The sequence below is a fragment of the Psammomys obesus genome, unplaced genomic scaffold (genome assembly GCF_907164565.1).
Source record: "Psammomys obesus unplaced genomic scaffold, mPsaObe1.curated_primary_1811, whole genome shotgun sequence".
Taxonomy (NCBI): domain Eukaryota; kingdom Metazoa; phylum Chordata; class Mammalia; order Rodentia; family Muridae; genus Psammomys; species Psammomys obesus.
Window position 1 is genome coordinate 6,612,238 of NW_026592732.1, and position 18,277 is coordinate 6,630,514.

Consider the following 18,277-nt stretch of genomic DNA (forward strand, 5'->3'; position numbering starts at 1 on the left):
CATAGACACACAGAAGCACACACAAAGACACATAGCCACAAGCACACACACACACAGAAAGAAACAAACATTGACACACACATATACATATACACACACACAGACACACAGAAGCACACATACAGACATCCCACATATCCACAAGCACACACACATACACACACACACACACACACACACACACACACACGCACACTGAAATGAGCTAAAACAGAAAACATCTTGCACTATATCAGGCACAGGACGATGGGTCAGCAAAGTTTTGCTGTGTTGCTATTAGAAGTTTGGCAACATGGCAAGGAAGAAAACTTTCTTGTCCCTCAAGCTGCTCTTGAAAGTTCAGCACCTCACATGAATGGCTTAATTGCCAATTAATCAATGTGAAGACATTATTACCATTTCTGCACTTTTATTAAAATGAAGCGTAAAATGCATGAGGTTTATGTGTGACCTCAAGGTATATGAGTTCTTAGATCTCTTCACCTACACATATGAGAAAGCCAGATTTTCCACATCTTGAAATGTCTTTTTATTTTATGTTTTGTTGTTTTTCAAGACAGAATTTCTCTGTGTAGTCTCGGCTGTCCTGGAACTTGCTTTGTAGACCAGGATGGCCTTGAACTCAGGGATCTGCTTGTTTCTTTCTCCTGAGTGCTGGGATTAAAAATATGTGCCATCAGAGCCAGCTTTTTTTATTCATTTTAAAGTAGCATTTGTTGTACAAAAAAAATTAGTAAACATAGAATTTACCCAGATCTCTAGAATTTTTATCATTTTTGCTTTACTATTATTGATTTCATTTATGCAACTATATATCATCTATCTCTATATCTCATCTATATATGTGTGTATGTATCTCTCTATATATATCTACATATATCATCTCTCAATCTACACCTTCCCTCAGTGATTTGAGATGATTACTGGAGATCGGACTTGCCATTTCCCTCTAAAATAAGGCATTTTGTTTTCGAAAATAATGCTATTTTTATATACGGTCTGGGAACTGCATGCATACATACAATTTTGCTCATTGCATTTTGCTCATGTTCAACCATTTCAAAGGAAGACACTGAGGCTGAGCTGGGTGCATGGGCTCTTGTCAATCATGCTTTGTAGTTCTGTAAACTTCCATTCAGGAATTTGGATTAATCAAGTTCTGTGTCAAGAGCTTTTCCTCAAAGTTCAGTGTTATCCTTTCCTCAGCTGTGTGTGTTATCAATCTCATTTTGTGGCATCAAAATAGAGTCATGAGCAGTGCCTCTGTCTGACTGTCTGTGATGAGTGTATTAATACGGTAAGCCACTTACAGTGCCTTCTACAGCGTCATTAGGCGTGTTCTTTGAGGTTGGGAATCGCTGCACAATACCATTAAGTGCTAATAATAAAAATTATAACTACAATTTGTCATTAGTTTAGAAATCAATAAATATTAATTTTTAATTTTACAAGCCTTACCTGTAAGCTCACTTTTATTTCGTGTTAATAGAGAGGAAGGTATGTCGAACTCATATACTGTCAGTCTAAACACAACTTTCAAAACACAGGGGCTAGTTACTACTTATCTTAGGTTAGGCAAAGAATTTTATAAAAAGTACACCCCGATAAAAACACTGCCTGCTTTCTAGATTATAGGTGTCATTCTTGCTAATTACAGAGTGGCATGAAATGCAGAGAGGAAAAAAAATGCCTCAAAAAATTCTGAATTCTGCCATTTATCCTTCAATGTTGAGAAGATTTAGGACCTCCAGCATCAATGAAGTCCATGAAATTGAGCCTGCCATGTCAAACTTACCTGAATATGAAGGTACCCTGATTTGGGAGCTAGGTGTTCCATCCCCTCCTTCACCGTATGCTCGGACTTCAATAATGTAGACTCCGGCCTCAGGGAGAGGCACGACAGCTTGAGGTTTCTGTGTTTCAATAACTTGACCTTTGCTGTGACCCTCTTGCCTATAAAAAACCTGTGAGCAATAACAGAGGCTTGAATGATTTGTTATTCCGTTGGCATTGCAAATGCTCTTTGCCTACTACACAGCACACTATGAGCCGGGCACAGGGCTCCTCTGCTTAGATACATAAGCAAGGGTGACACACTGTGACAGATGTGTTGATAGGGACAAAGGCAATACAGGAAGAGAATGTCATCTGTCTAGAACTCAAAAGAAGAGAAAGTGCCTAAGCTAAGTGTGTGAAGCTAAGTTAGAAGCACACATCTTGGTTCGCAGCAGGAATCTGAGTATACTTGAGAGTGTGAGGCAGAAAGGCTGTCCTTAGTTCAAGGCCATCCTGAGCTACAGTGTAAGACTCCATCAAAAATCTGAACATAAATACACAATTCACCAGATGGAGATTTCCAGATGTAAGAGAAGATTAGAAAAAAAAAAAAAGTATCCCAAACCTCTTCAATAAGAAACCATGGTAGTCACGCAATAAATAGAACACATGAAAAACAAGAGAAATGAGATTAGAAAAGTTGGTAATAAGAAGTCAGGAGTAAAAGCTGAAGCCTGCACATCGAATCCGAGAATAAGAACCCATTCTCCATGTGTTCACCGCAGGCCCCCTAATAGCAGTGAGACACTTAACAATGCAATTGGGGGCATCTTCTACTGTAACACAACACACTCTTGGAGACACAACAATGTAAAGAATGGCTTGGAAGCTGCTTGAATGGAAAAGTGTAAGGAGAAAATTGTTAAGCATTTAAAAATAAAGCTCTCAATCTAGTACATAACAAACAGACCCAAAATTGTACTCATTTTTTATTTTGGCAGAGGTTTGTGTACTGATGAACTTTGCTGGTTGACAGTGGGTTGCAGAGTTATTTTGGTACGTGTTCACAAATGCATAATTAAACATACTTATATGAAGAACAGACCACAAATGTGGACACAGTATCATCCTGTTTATCACACAACGGAGGCTACAGAGGCAGTGAGGTCCTTTAGAAAAGGTTGTGGCTAATTAAGACTGAAATTTTATTAGGTTAGTTCATTGATTACTTTCTAACTACTCACTATGATATGCTTTTCTTGTGCTTTTTCCTCCAGTAATAGTGTATTATAATGGGCAGGCGGAATATAAGAGCTGACAGCAGCAGTTAAGATACATTAAGTGCATTTTTATTCGTTTTCGTTGTTTTTATGCATTCTCATAATTATTGGTGTTATGATTGCTTTGCCTAATGGGAATAGCAGAAGCTTGGTCATTATGCAAATATGCATTCAAAACAGTCTTCTGTGAAACCAAACCAAAATCTTCCAGCCTACCTGACTGGGTAAATTGCTGACCTTTCTCAACCCAAATCCACTCTTTTGTTTGTAGAAATAATACCTCCCATTTCATGATTTTGTTAGAAGAGTTAAACGGGCAAGAGCCCATGACAGAAATAGAGCATGGGACCTGGTGCACACAAGATAATAGGGAAAAGTCACTCCTATTACTACCATTGTTTACTACCAATGACGTGTTTTAAATTTCATGTTCTTGAAGCAAGATGAATCACACATACACACACACACACACATTCTTATAGAAAACATGTTATTGGACTTGAACTTTGCATGCAACAAAAGAAACCCCAGAAAAGCAGAATTTTGGGTGGGGTTGGGTGGGAAGTGTGGGGGTTCATGTGTATGTGAGTACAGAACTTACAAGCCAACTTGGGGTGTTATTTCTTAAGAGCTATCTAGCCCTTTTTTGAGACACAATAATTCAGCAGGATCACAGGCTCACATATTCAGACAGCCTGGCTGACCAGCAAGGCTCAGGGATACTCTTATCTACACCTTCTCAGTTGCCTGGCTTTTTCTTTGGACTCTCAGATGAGGTCTATATTCCTGTGTGGTACTTTACTAAGTCATCTCTCAACTCCCAAAGCAGCATTTTATGATTGTCTTGTCTTTTGGAACAGGGTCTCACTATTTAGCCATTGCTGTCCTGTGACTCATATAAACCAAGGCAGTCTTGACCTCACAGAGATCTTCAGATCTTCAGGCCTCTTCCTCCAAGTTCTGGAATCAATTCATATGCTACCAGATCCAAAGCAATGTTTTCTATGTTGATGTGTGAAGTGACATGATCATTTCTTTCTCTTTGGTAACATATATTGCGTCTATTCTTGTATCTGAATTTACTCCGAGTCTATAGGAAAGTGACTGAGTATCTAATACTCCATAATTATATGTACTTAAATCCTTTCTGGAAAAAGGTGTTATAGTTTGAAGAGACACACAAATGATGTGCACAGTTCTACCTTACTTGACACAGCACCATTCTTGAATATCCATCAGAGAATAGGGGCCTACCTTTCTGACACACTCTAATGTCAGACACAAATTCACAGTACAACCAACGGTAGTGTGTACTGTAGTGGGAAATGTTTGGTGACACAGCAACACACAGAATGAGGGCTTAGATTTGGTGACTCCTGTGTTATGGCTACAGCAGTTTCTTTAGGCATAAAAATCACAAGTATATGAGATTTAAGATTCTGATTTTAACTTCAGCACAGTCATGAATTATAATCCTATCACCTACATGTGGTAACTGGAAAGTAAACTGATGAGAATGGAGATGTGTGTAAATTGTCGAGGACTGGCAGATGAGGGAGGATTTCAGAAGACATTGTTAATGTGGTTCAATAAATTACAATTTCTGTGACAAAGAAAAGTGCAGCCAGAAATGCACACCTCACGTTGCTATAAAACACAGGGGTGGAGGAAAACTGTGGACCAGGAATGCAAATCTCACACTGCTATAAAACACAGAGGTGGAGGAAAACCATGGACCAGCATTGCACACCTCACGCTGCTATGAAATACAGAGGTGGAAGAAAGCTGTGGATCAGTTGAGATCTGGGAACAGAAGGCAGAAATAGCAGAACTATAATAACAGCCAATTAATAGTTGCAGAAAGAGCTTGATATTAAATGTGGCTTTTATTAGTATGTACAAAGAAGTAACACATATCAGTAAAGAGCTTTAACTAACTAATGGTATATTCAGTACTTCAGAGCAACTTGGCCCAGTTGAAAACGCTGACTGAGAAAAATGAATAAGAAAAAAAAAAGGACTAAAGAGCTATAAAGACATGGCAAATACAGTTACTGACACTAAGGAGGCCAGGGAGTTCTTGAGGAATCGGGGCATTTCTAGATTGTCAGTTATACTGACAGCTATCTTTATTCATAAAAGAAGTTGTCTACTGTAATGTCAAACTGAGTTTCAAATTCTATTCAAAAAATGTTAGATTATACAAAAAATGATTGTAATAAAATTTTCCTTAGTATTGCTATATTTTAAAAATTATTACATTTATTTATTTATTGTCTACATGTGTGTGTACACATATATGGTGTATGTTTAGAGCTCAGATTCAACCTGTAGAAGTTGGTTCTTTCCTTCTGCCATGTAGGTCCTACTGATAAAACTGGGGAGACAAGATTGGTCACAAGCCTCTTTCCTACCAAACCATTTTGCTGGCCTGGTACTCCTATTCTGCCTCAAAAAGCAAATACACTCCCCCCCCCCAAAAAAAATTTGTTTGTATAGACATTTGAAAGTATAAGGACAATTGGCTGTAGGGTAGCTGAAAGGACTTTGAACGTCACTGCTTCCCAATGAGCAACTTTGAGAAGTTGGTGGGAACTTCCTCCTTTCTCACACACTGTACCTGTTTTTTCTTTCTTTTGTCAACTTGACACAGGTTATAGCTGAGGAGAAAACCTCAATTGAGAGGGTGACTCCGTCAGAGTGACCCATAGGCAAGTCTATGAGAGCATTTCCTTGATTGAGAGTTGGTAGGAGAAAGCCCATCCATCCTACTGTGTGCAGTGCCATCCCTGGGCAGGTGGTCCTGGATGGTACAAAGAAGGGAGCTGGGAAAACCACAAGGAACATAGCATACTTCTGTGGATCCGAGTGTCTTGTCTGAGCTTCCATAAATGATGAACTATGATGTGAAAGTGTAAGGCAAACAAGTACTTTTCTCAGCAAGATGCTTTTGATCATAATCATTATTACAACAGGAAACTAGATTCTGGGTCCAAGATGGCGGTGCCCAGCAAACATGATCTCTAATTGTGGACTAACTGAATAGCCAGCATTGGACTTTAAAATGCCAAGGTTTGTGTTTCCCAGATTAGAGGAGACATCCCCGGAACTAGGGATGCAAAGTTCCAGGATATACCTTGGACAGCTCCCAGGCCCCAAGCTCCAGTCACCCAGCATCTTATCCCTACCTGAACATGACTCCCAAGTTCCAGTTACCCACAGTGCCAGCCTCATCATACCATACCTCCTGCTTTCCCAAGGACAGTTCTCAAATGTCACGGACATGGTCCCAGACTCCTGTCCATGTTTCTACCTGCTCCCTGTCAAGACCTGCTGAACAATCACAGCACACAGAGTCCTGGTTCAAGATGGTGGAGCCCAGCACTCATGGAGTCTGAGGACACCTTCAGTAAAGTGGCTGGATAAAAAATGAACCTCAACATAACACAGGAACACTAAATCTATTAAAAGAAAAAGTGGGGATGAGCCCTGAACTTATTGGTACAGGAGACAACTTCCTTAACAGAACATCAGCAGCCCAGGTTCTAAGATTAACAAATAATAAATGGGACCCCATGAACCTGAAACACATCTGTAAAGAGAACACTGTCAATAGAACAAAATGGCAGTCTACAGTTAGGGAAAAGTTCTTCACCAACTGTATACCTGACAGAGGGCTAATAACCAAAATACATAAAGAACTCAAGAAATTAAACAACAAACCAAATAATCCATTTAAAAATGGGGTTCAGAGCTGAACAGAATTCTTAACAGAGGAATCTCAAATGACTGAGAAGCACTTAAAAGAAATGCTCAATGTTTTTAGTCATCATAGGAATGCAAATCAAAATGACTCTGAGATTCCGTCTTACACCAGTCAGAATGGCTAAGCTCAAAAACTCAAGTGACAGCACATGCTGAAGAGGATGTGAGAAAGGGAAACACTCCTCCATTGCCGGTGGGAGTGCAAACTTACACAACCAGTTTCAAAACCAATCTGGTGCTTTCTCAGAAAACTGGAAATAGCTCTACCTCAAGACCCAGGTATACCACTCCTGGACATACAGCTGAAAGATACTCAACTATACAACAAGGACACTTGCTCAACTACGTTTAAAGCAGCTTTATTGGCAATAGTCAGAATCTGGAGACAACCCATATGTCCCTCAACATAAAGAAATTGTGGTACATTCACACACTTGAATACTACTCAAGTATTAAAAACAAAGACACCTTGAAATTTTCAGGCCAATGGATGGAACTATAAAAGATCATCCTGAGTCAAGTAATCCATATCCCAAAAGACATGCATGCTTATACTCACTTAGAAGCCGATATTATCCATACAGCCATATAGTACCGGATAGCCATACTACAATTCACAAACCCAAAGTAGGTAAGTAACAAGGAGGACCTAAAGGAGAATGTTTAAGCCTCACTCAGAAGGGAAACAGACTAGACAGTAGATGCTGTTGAAGAGTGGGAACAGGGTAGGAGACACAGCAAGGAGAGAAATGAGGGTAGAGATCAGAACTGGGGAGAATGGGGTGGGGAGGCGGTCACAGGAGGACAAAGGGCTTACAGAGAGAAGAGAAATTGTGGGTCAGGGGGCACTTCTGTGACAAGCTGGAGACCTATTACATGGTAGGTTTCTGAGAGATATGGGGGTGACTCTAGCTGAGAATCCTAGTAGCAATGGTCATGGAGACTGAAAATGACACCTAGTGAGGGAGGGGAACACCAATCCACCCGTAAAAATTTACCTTGCCTAAAAATGTACAGGAATAAAAATAGAGCGGAGATTCAGTAAATGTCGAGCCAATGACAGATCCAACCTGAGATTTACCCTGTGGGAGACAGCCAGCCCTTGACATGATTAATGATACTCTGCTATGCTTGCAGATGGGAGCTAGCATAGCTGTCCTCTGAGTGGCTCCACCCAGCACATGATGGAAACAGATGCAGAGACCCACAACCAAACATTGGGTGGAGCACAGAAAGTCTTATGGAAGAGTGGGGAGAAGAGAGGGGACAGGAGCGCCACAAGAAGGCCAAGAGAGCCAACTAACCAGGGCCCAGGAGGGCCTGTGGAGACTGAAGCGCCAACCAAGGACTGTGCTGGAATGGACCTAGACCCATACACAGATACAGCTGATGGGCAGCTCAGTCCTCATATGGATCTCCTAGTAAGGGGAATAGGGGCTAATTGTGACATAGACTCTGTTGCCTGCTTTTGATCAATTCCCCCTAGCAGAGCTGCCTTGCCAAGACACAGCAGAAGAGGATGTGCTCAGTCCTGATGTGACTTGATGTGCTGGGGTGGGTAGGTAGGGGCAGCTTTTCTTTTCTGAGGAGTAGGAGAGAGGGATAGAAGTAGGAGAGAGGGAGGATGGGCCCAGGAGGAAAGGTGGGAGAGGGCTACAATCGGGATGCAAAGTAAATAAAACAAAACAAAACAAAAAAAAAACAAAAACAAAAACAAAAAAACCAATAGGAAACTAAGTAGTATACCCAGATCCCCAACATTTCTTCAAACGTCTCCATATACATGCTTGAGTTATTTCTATTTCATGTTTTAAAAAGAAAATTTATCATAAACAATGTTGAATATAATCAAATGTAGATGGCATAATGACATTATGTACTTTACCTAAGTAAGTATACCAGTTTATGAGTCTTTAAACTGTTAAGCAGAGAAGAGGTAAAGAATGAATGAAAGACTATAAAAATGTCAGGATTCAAAGCTATAGGATGTCGTGTCCATTGACTCATAAACTCTGAAGAAATGGAGAAGTATGGATGTGAGTGTTCCAGTTTCATCAGATGTGAAATAACTCTTGGGCTACATAACTGCCAGATGGGAGAATGCCTCAGCTTATAACTAAATTGTAAAAGTAAGGGAAAGTTTCCATGTATATTGATGGGCCACTTGAAAATTAGTAAACTTTGCGCCTAATTAATGCCTATTCTTCCTAGTGATGAATCAGGTTGGATGATAGAGACAGAAATAAGGAGGATTTTAACCTAGAGAAAGATTTTTTTTTTTCTTGGTGTAAACTGGAAGTAGAACATGTTTGTCTCCTGGTTCGTAGCCTGAGGTTCTTGCCCTGAATTCATTCAAGCAGCTTGAGTGTTCTCTGAGTGGGAACTCTCTCTGGGGAGGAAGGAGGACCTTTGTACAAGGAAAAACCCTCCTCCCCCCCAATTTCCTTGAATACCAATTGAATTTTCCAAAGATACCAGAAGCAAATTCTGTTTTAGTAGATTAGGATGGCTTTACATGACCTTGTGGAAAGAAAAATGTCTAATGTGTTCTGTTCTACTTTGTAGATATTTCATGCTTACGGGGAGGTGGAGTGTCAAGGCACTGGCATCACACAGGCTTTCTGGAACACAGCTGGAATCACAGGGGAGGTACTGCTCCCCAATCTCCCTGAGTGTCTGCAGATGTCTGACCACTATACGGAGGAGACCCTGGCTGAGACTGCGCTACGTTACCTGTCAGTCTTCAACACAGTTGTTCCCTGAGTTACAGCTCTTTGTTTATGTTCTCAGTTATTGTTTCCAGCCACAGTCCTGTTGGGTGGTGCCTGTGTCAGAAGAACCCCGCACTGAGCCCGCTGTGTAGTGTGAAGCCTTCTTATCTAGGGGCCCTTTGAGTTCATAGTTCTTCTCCTGAGTGTTGCCTTGTTGGCAGAGGTTCTAACAAGGTGTAAAACCAAAAAATGTGCATGAGGGCTGACTCCCTGTGGCAGGTAGCTTCCTTTATCCCAATCTCTTCAGAGATTTAAGGATGTGGAAGTGCTTCAAGAAAACGAAAGGGAAACATCTTGCAATATGTGCTCCTGTTTTCATGCATTTCTAGGACTAAGCTAAGCCATGCTGAAGGCTCCTCCCCAGCAACAGAGTATTACAGCGTGATGAGAGTGATCTTCCCTAAGAGAAACAGGAACTGTTTGGTTCCTTTGTTGATACACTTAACAGTTTTCACCTAGTCTCCTCCAATTAAAAAAAAAATAGCATCTATTTTTCAATATATGCTTCTCAAACATCAAATTATTTTATATAAATTATCTAATCCTCAAGATAATACTGTAGCATAAATATTGCTCATGTCATTCTTTTTTTACCAGTTTTAATGGAAGAAAATGAAATTCAGGAACATTAAGAAAATTATTCAAAATTATGCCAAGTAAAATTTGAACTAAAGTCTGTCTGACTTAGAAGCCAATGATCTTTGTCTGTCATAACACAATACATGGGAAAGTTATGCTAAAAAAAAAAAAACACATGTTTAATAAAACCCACAGATGAATAGTTACATGAGATACTCCTGGCTGGGTTGAAATTAATGAATTTTTTCACCTCTTTTAAGGGTGTTGAGGGTGCGTGTCCTTGCCTTCAAGGTGCTCCACATCGTTGGGAAATTAGTCGTGGCATATAAAGTATGGGGGTGGGACAAACACAGACATGGGGGTTGAAATGGCTGCAAAGAGGTCAGAGTGTCACTGGGCATGCTGGTTGGTTTAATTGCTAATTTGACACAACCCGGAATCACCTGGGAAGGGAGTCTCAATAAGTAATTATCAAGTTCAAGTCAGCCTGTGGACATGTGGATGGGGGGTCTTCTTGGTTGTTAATTGATGTTGAAAGGTGTAACCAATGTGGGCTGTACTTCTCTTTAGGCAGGGATTCCTGTCTTAGAAATAAAATAGAAAGGAATGTACCTGCTAGCAAGCAAGCAAGGATCCACTCATTAATTTTTCTCTGCTCTTTACTGTGGATGCGATACTTCAAGTTCCTGCTTTGACCTCTCCTATACAGCAGAGCCGTAAGCTCCAGACTCTCTTCTCCACGTTGCTTCTGTTGGGTATTGTGTAGCACCCACAGAAATGAGAGTGGAGCCAGAATACATGGGGAAAATACCATTACACACACCCATTGTGCATATACATGGGTGCGTGTTCCATCTGTAGCTGTGTCTGTGGTAAGTCTCAGACTTTTAATACTTTATGCAGGAAATACTACACCACTATTTCTGAGAAAAGAGCAATTTCCTAATTGTTTTCAGTACTGTCATTAAAAAAAACACTGTCAACCCTACTATAATATTCAACTGGTAATTCTACACAGAGTTTAATATTAAAAACTCTGATGATCTGGAACAAAAGTTAGAAATTAGGACACATCAACCCATAGGCCACATATATTTTTAAACAAAATTGTTTGTCTGGCTGCGTAGAGGTTTTCACGCCCAGATCTCCTATAAACCCAAGGCAAGCTATGCGTGGAATGTGCCTTTTGTAGCTTGCTGCTCTCTCCTCGGACTTCTTCCTATTTAACGTGCTGGCCCCAGCACTGCATTCTTCTGTTTTATTTTTGTATTTTGTTTTAACAGAAAAATCATCCGATTCAGCCTTAGAGGTCCAGGCTTTCTCATCTGCCAACAAAGTTTCCTGGAAGAATAGGCCAGGGTCCTCCACTTAGCACCAGGTGCCACAGGGCTGTGTCACATGAATTGCTTTCATCCTGAATTCAGGATACTGTTGCTTTTTTTTCTACCATTTTCGTTCATATGCCTTATGGATTTGGAGCTGAGTTTGACTGCTGCCTCCCACACAGGAAAACAGTCACTCTAAGACATTGACATATGATGTCAATATGATGAAAAGATGGTCCACACCACCCAGTTTCATGATACCTATGTACCAAAGGATGTCTCTTAGCTGAGACATCTCAGAGATAATTGCACATTGGTGATGACTATAGTACTATCTATGATAGTTACATTGTGGAGCCAGTTGAGGTGTTCAACAACAGAGTAATGGATAAGAAAAATAGACACAATGGAATTTTCTTTATGTTGTTTGCAGGACACTGCATACCATTGGGATAAATCGTGTTAGGCAAGTTAAGCCAAATTTGCAGAAAGACAAATACCACATGTTTTCCCATTTGTGTGTCATAGGTTTTTCTATACAAAATACAAAACCATGCATGTATATATGAGAATGAACTAGAAGTAACATGGTCTAGGGCAATGGTTCTCAACCTGTGGGTCCCAACCTCTTTGAGGGTCAAATGACCCTTTTATAGGAGTCGCATATCAGAAATCCTGAATATCAAAAATTTACATTATGATTCATAATAGTAGCAAAATTACAGTTATGAAGTGTCAGTGGAAATAGTCTTATGGTTTGGAACAACATGAAGAATGGTCTTAAATATTTGCAGTATTAGGAAGATTGAGAACTACTGGTCTACCAGGGGGTAGAGAGGATTAAGGAGAAAGAGATGGGTGAGAAAATGGAGGCTGGGGTGAGAAGAAAAAAGGGTCAACATCTAGTCGTGCTTCAAAAAACCCACATCTATGAAGAAGAAAACGCTGTTAAGAAAGCAGAAGGCTTTTCAGAGGATTCCTGATGTCTCATTCTCAGTCCACCATAACAGTCACAGTCCCGAGATGTGCATTGTTCTGTGAATGAAAGATACTAACCTTATAACCAATGACTTCAGACTCGTTGGCTAAGGGTCTGACTGGCTCCCAGCCCAGGGAAACCTGAGAACCTTGTTGCTCCCACCTGAGGTTGCCAGGTGGCTCACTAGGGGCTGAAAGATAAAAAAGAAAGAAAGAAAAAAAGAAAAGAAAGAAAGAAAGAAAGAAAGAAAGAAAGAAAGAAAGAAAGAAAGAAAGAAAAGAAAAGTAAGCATGAGCTGACCCACCCAAATGCATTTCATTTCAGTTTGGAGGATTTCCATGGGTCTGGTAGTTGGCTACTGCCATAGGCTTCCCTCCAGCTGGAATCAGATAAGGAGGGTTTTGCTCCAGGAGTGTCATTTTAATAGCTACTCTGCTGAGCTTTTGAACTTGAATCCTTTTATCTCCCTTCTGTGTCAAAATCGCTTAGCCTTGTTTCACAGGATGATAACCTTTACAAACTGTGAATGCAAAATTTTTTTGAGCTGGTTTTGGAATTCAGATATGAGCACTGAAGCAAGACTCCCTTGTGACTCCACTTATTATGCACCTCCCTCGGCCTCTGATCACGTGGCTTTCAAACAAACAAAAGCCCAGGTCACTTACGGTGTCTCTTGGTGGTGGCACTCACTTCCCCGCTGGGTGGCCCATATCCCGCTCCATTGTAAGCCCTGACTGTGAGGTGATAGAGTGTGTGGCCTTCCAATCCAGTCAACATGACGAATGACTCATTCCCTCTGGTTCTGACTGTTTCTGCGGAGTCCTCTGGCTCCATATCTTTCCAGTAACCAATCTGTCAACACATTATCACAAGACAAATTCATTTTAAAATTTCCCTGGGATCGCGACTGCCTGGCACAGTCCTCCTCTTTCCTCTGTTCCCCTCTTACTCCTGCCCTCTTGCACTGCCCCCCACCCCAACCAAATGTTCCTTGAGATCAAGTCCAGGAAGACATTGCCTCTAACCGTCCCCATGTACAGCCCTAAGCCGCAGTGACCCTCATGGCCTTGGTTTGCTTCTGAGCTCACTGTATCCTGGGAGTGTTACAGATGCTAAAACATATCCTGGTGTGAAAGAGTAAAGCCAAGAAATGGAAGAACTTATCCTCCACCAGGTCAGCACAACAATTTATCATGAAGCAATGGAGACAGTGTCTGGAAAACAGGCCTGGGCAGTGTTTCCTTTTGAAACCCTGCATGGAAGGTGAACTACAACAGCTTGTATTAAAGGAAGAGAACATACATGATACCTTCTAGTGGGTTAATGGACTGAAGTCGTGCTAGGTCTGGAAGGGGCAGACAGCAGCCACTTTCTGTTAGGGCTTGGATTGCAGGAAGATCATCTTTCTGTGACGATGAGGTCTGACCAGCTCTAATCCTTTGATACGCTGGATATCTGTTCCTATGACGCTTTCCGCCAACCCTAGAACTTCACCTCCTAATGGTTCCTGAGAGAAAGCCTGCGGGCCAGTCAAGCCTCAGTTGCTGTTATGGCAGAGGCAGCACCTGCACCCATCTCCTCTTCCTTCTGATTCGATGGCTGCTGTGGAGTTGAGAAGGCCAAACGGCATTTTCCAGATTCTCTTTTAGCTGAGCTTGCTGATCTGAAAGGTGGGCCATGAGGAGTGAGTCTGGAACCTGAAGACTTTCTCCAGCATGGTTCAAGTGGCTGTGACATGGGAGGCCAGGATTGGGGACCTGAGCCAGTCTAGATGCTGGCTAAGGAAAGAAGCCCATGAAGAGGAAGAAGACAGTGACAGAATGACCCTGCAGCCTTTTCCTTTTCTTCTTTTCAGGTGCATGTGTGAGGTTTTTGAACCCGTGTGCTTGTCTGTTCCCATGAATGTGGAAGCCCCAGGCTAATTTTAGGAATCGTCCTTGATTCCTCTCCGAGGCAAGGTGTCTCAATCAAATCTTGAGCTCACCAACTAGCTGGTGTTGCTAGTCAGCTCGCTCTGGGAATCCCTGGTCTCTGCCTTCAGAAGCTAGAATTACCGGTGGGCCACTGCACCTCAGCATTTATATGCGATGTGGGCCCAAGATCTGTACTTCTTGCTAGTGCAGCAAGCTCGTTGACTGTAGAGCCACCACCTTAGAGCAGCCATGCGTTCCTTATATTAACATGCTTATAAATATGCGCCGGTGTTGCCTCCTCGTATCTAATACAGCAGTGCGTGGTTTAACAGAATTTATTAGAGCTGTAATAAACTTTCATGCCATGGCTGATGAGGGTTCCTTTGGTTTCCTCTTTGGAGACAGAATGCATCAGTTATTTTTTTTTTTTTTTCCTGTTGTGGCCAAAATACCGGATAAGAAGCAACTTAAGTAGAGGAGGCTTTATTTAGGCTTAGAAACTTAGAAGTTCAACAGGACATGGCCCAGCATGGCAGGGAAGGCATACCAACAGAAGTGAGGGCATCAAATCACATTACATCATGGAGTTAGAAAGCACATTGAGAATGAAATAGGGAGAGCTCTAAAACCTCAAGGCCCCGCCCCTCAGCGACGCGCTTCCTTCTGGGAGGCTCCACCTCCTAAAGGTCCCACAATCCTCCTAAACAGCGCTGGGAACACAGTGGTCAGACACTAAGACTGTAAGGAAAAATCATATTCCAACTTCAGCAGAGAGTGACTGCAGTTTCGTCTCTAGACATGATATTGTGTAGGTCACCGCGTACCTCCCTTGTTCCGTTGAAGCGTTTGGTGACTGTTGACTGGGCATGTGCAGATGCTCAGGAGGCAGCGTTGGAGTCCCGTTAGTCTACCCTCCATTGCTGTACTTTTCCCTGCCGATGGAGAAGAAATCTTTGTATTTCTCTCTTGCAATTTGGGTTCTGTCAAGCTTTGGATTTGGCCACTAGGAAGCAGGTGAGCGCAGTGTGACACCAGAAGTGAGCAGGATGGCGAAGTCTTGCCCTTCTGCTCTTCTGTGGGCAAAGACTTGGAGGCATCTTTTTCTCATTTCTCTCTCCCAGCAGCATTAATGCATGCCTTGTTTCCTAGTCACTGGCTTGGTGGGGCCCAAGAAGTAGGCACGTTGCTTCAAATTTGCTAGTTTAAATCAAAGCACTCATACATGGTGGGATTTTGGATCTGGCAATAATCACAGGGGCTTTGAGGTGAGGGCAGCTTCCTCCCGGTCACACTGTAGCAACCTCAGTGGCCTCCTAACCATGACAACGGCTTTAGTTTCTGGCCTTCATGACTTTATGCTTTTAAAATCATCAGCCTTGTCTTTTGTGTTTCTGGAGTTTGGTCTCCAGAGCATTCTTGAGCAATCACACTGCACGCGCGGTCTCAATTTTTGCTAACTGCTCTCATACAATACACCCTCCTTAAAGGAGGGCTATCAGCTCTTCACATTGAGCTCAGGCTGACGTATTTGTAGCGACCTCTAATTTATATATGAAGAGGGCTAGAAAAATGATCAAATCTTTTTGGCCAGTCTCCGCACAGAATTGGAAGAGCATACAGTCAAGGGAGTGAGCGTCAGAAAAATAGTTTTCTAAAATGGAAAGCCCTCATTCTGCCTTTCATATTCCGCTGGCCCCATTATTCCCAATTCCAAAGACTAGTTTGTCTCTCCTGGACTCTGAGGATATTTTGAACAGAAGAAAAAGTCCAAGTTATTTTCAAGCTAAGAAGTTGGCTGAGAAGTTTCTGGTTGAATGAACACACGTTTTTCTTTTTCAGTGATGGATCTGGTTTTCTAGCTTCTGTCTTAATGTCTCTTAACCAGTTACATTATTTTAAATGTAATTAAGTGTATTTTGATATAGCTGAGTAATTAAATTAAGCACATTGCAGGTTTTTGTAAAATTACACATTTTGGATTTTGGAAGATTGAACGAATGTTTACTCAATGGTTCTGAGTAACCACTATGAAATTAAACGTCTGTAGTAAACTAACAAATGTCTGTGTTGAGAAACTGATTATAATGAGAAAAAAAGATTCTGCCCACCTGAATTCACACCTTGAGGTTTAGATTTCCCAGAGGGAAATGTAAGTTTTCATTACTTAATACATACAAAATAAAAAAGATCAAAAGAGTTATAATTAATAGTAAACTTGTAATTTTTTGCCTTGTCATGTGGAAGATAATAAAAAAATTGAAATGAAATATATTATTTGTTCAGTGATTTTTAAAGCTTTGGTTGGGGCTACAAAGTAATAGCAAATCACACACACTCGATGAAATTGGAACTTTCCTCATTGGTTTTCCACCATCAGATATTGATTCCATAAACTCACAAACTTTGAGTTCCATATGTGAAACTATTGTAATGAAGTTAAAAACACCAAAAGAGATAAATATATAGAACGCTAAAGAAAAGGAAAGTACAATGATATGCAGGATGTTTTGTATATCAGGAAAAAATTAATTAAAAAAGGTACTTAATATCAGCATCATGAACACCCTGCTGTGTCATTACCCTCACAGGATTTTGTATTTTCTTCCTGTTTATGTATGTATGCAATACCTATAATTTTATTTTCTACTTTCATTCCCTGGAATTATTGTACTTAAATACCTTTCCATTTAAAAGATTTCCTAACGTACATACATGTAACAAATAAAACATAACCATTATCTCACTGTGGAACATTTGAATCACTTTTACTCTAATTAATTTATTATTTTTCTATTTGTGTGTGCGCCTGCATGCAGGTATTTGGCCATATGTTGTGGGGGGCCATGTATATGGACATGTGATGATTGTGTGTGTGTGTGTGTGTGTGTGTGAGAGAGAGAGAGAGAGAGAGAGAGAGAGAGAGAGAGAGAGAGAGCATGTGGAGGCCCTAGTTTGATGTTAGGGCTCTCTTGCTTTTTTCCACCTTGTTCACCGAGTCAGGCTCTCTCATTCACACCCTGACCTCAGCGCTCTAGACAATCTCTTTTGCCAGCTTGCTTAGGATCCTGTCCCTGCCTTTCAGAATTGGAACTTCAGGCAGGTGTCATAACCACCCGGCCTATGCTGTGTTCTGGGGATCTGAATTCATATCCTTATGCTCCTGTGGCAGGCTCTCTAACCACTGAGGAATAGCCTTAGTGACCCCAACCTGCTTTTCAGAAAAGTGTTGCTCTGGCTAACTCACAGCAGGTTGCTTTTAGCATATCATCTTAATTCCCTAGAATAGATCCCAGAAAGGAGATTATGGGCTTGAAATTTAGGAGCAAAATTAAGCTTCTAATACAGAAATGCCACACTAGGTTTCAGACAACTATTTGTTATTGTTGTTCAACAGAAATGTATACATAAAAGAAAATGTTCATGTTGCAGACCATGGCTTTGAATCCAGAAGGCTTACACTTGAATCTTAGTTTTGGTACATGTGAGCTGCATGTGCAGCAGTTTTCTTAGCCAGTCAAGGGCTGTAAGCCTCTTCAGGAAAGCGAGCATGTGCGCTTCGGTACTCTTAGGAACCTCACTCACAGCACTTTCCTTGGCTTCCCTCTCTCAGTGTGAGGCGTTATATTTCCTGGTGTTTAATATTTTAGGATGTTTGCTATGTGTAATACATAGTATGTTTTTGATCCTTAATATTACTTTGATATTTTTTTGTCATCTTAAAATATTTTTTTTTATTTAAAACATAATTGACATATAGCTTTATTAATGTCAGGTAGGAAATAAAGATTTTTGGTTTTGTTCAATGTTTGAGATTTTTTTTAATTTAATTTAATTTTTTTCTTATCAGTTACATTTTATTAACTCTGTATCCCAGCTGTGTCCGGCTCCC

The 18,277-nt window shown here is 41.0% G+C and overlaps 1 protein-coding gene across 1 annotated transcript in view; it reads right to left on the reverse strand.

Annotated features, from left to right (window-relative positions):
- The window catches only part of Cntn5 (contactin 5), a 1,192,645-nt gene that overhangs the window by 5,514 nt on the left and 1,168,854 nt on the right, over positions 1-18,277 (reverse strand). Inside the window, exons 22-24 of the mRNA XM_055615494.1 lie at positions 13,141-13,327; positions 12,553-12,665; positions 1,796-1,964 (exon numbers count right to left, since the gene is read on the reverse strand). Of these exons, the coding sequence (XP_055471469.1) occupies positions 1,796-1,964; positions 12,553-12,665; positions 13,141-13,327 (469 nt within the window). The remainder of the gene's footprint in view (positions 1-1,795; positions 1,965-12,552; positions 12,666-13,140; positions 13,328-18,277) is intronic.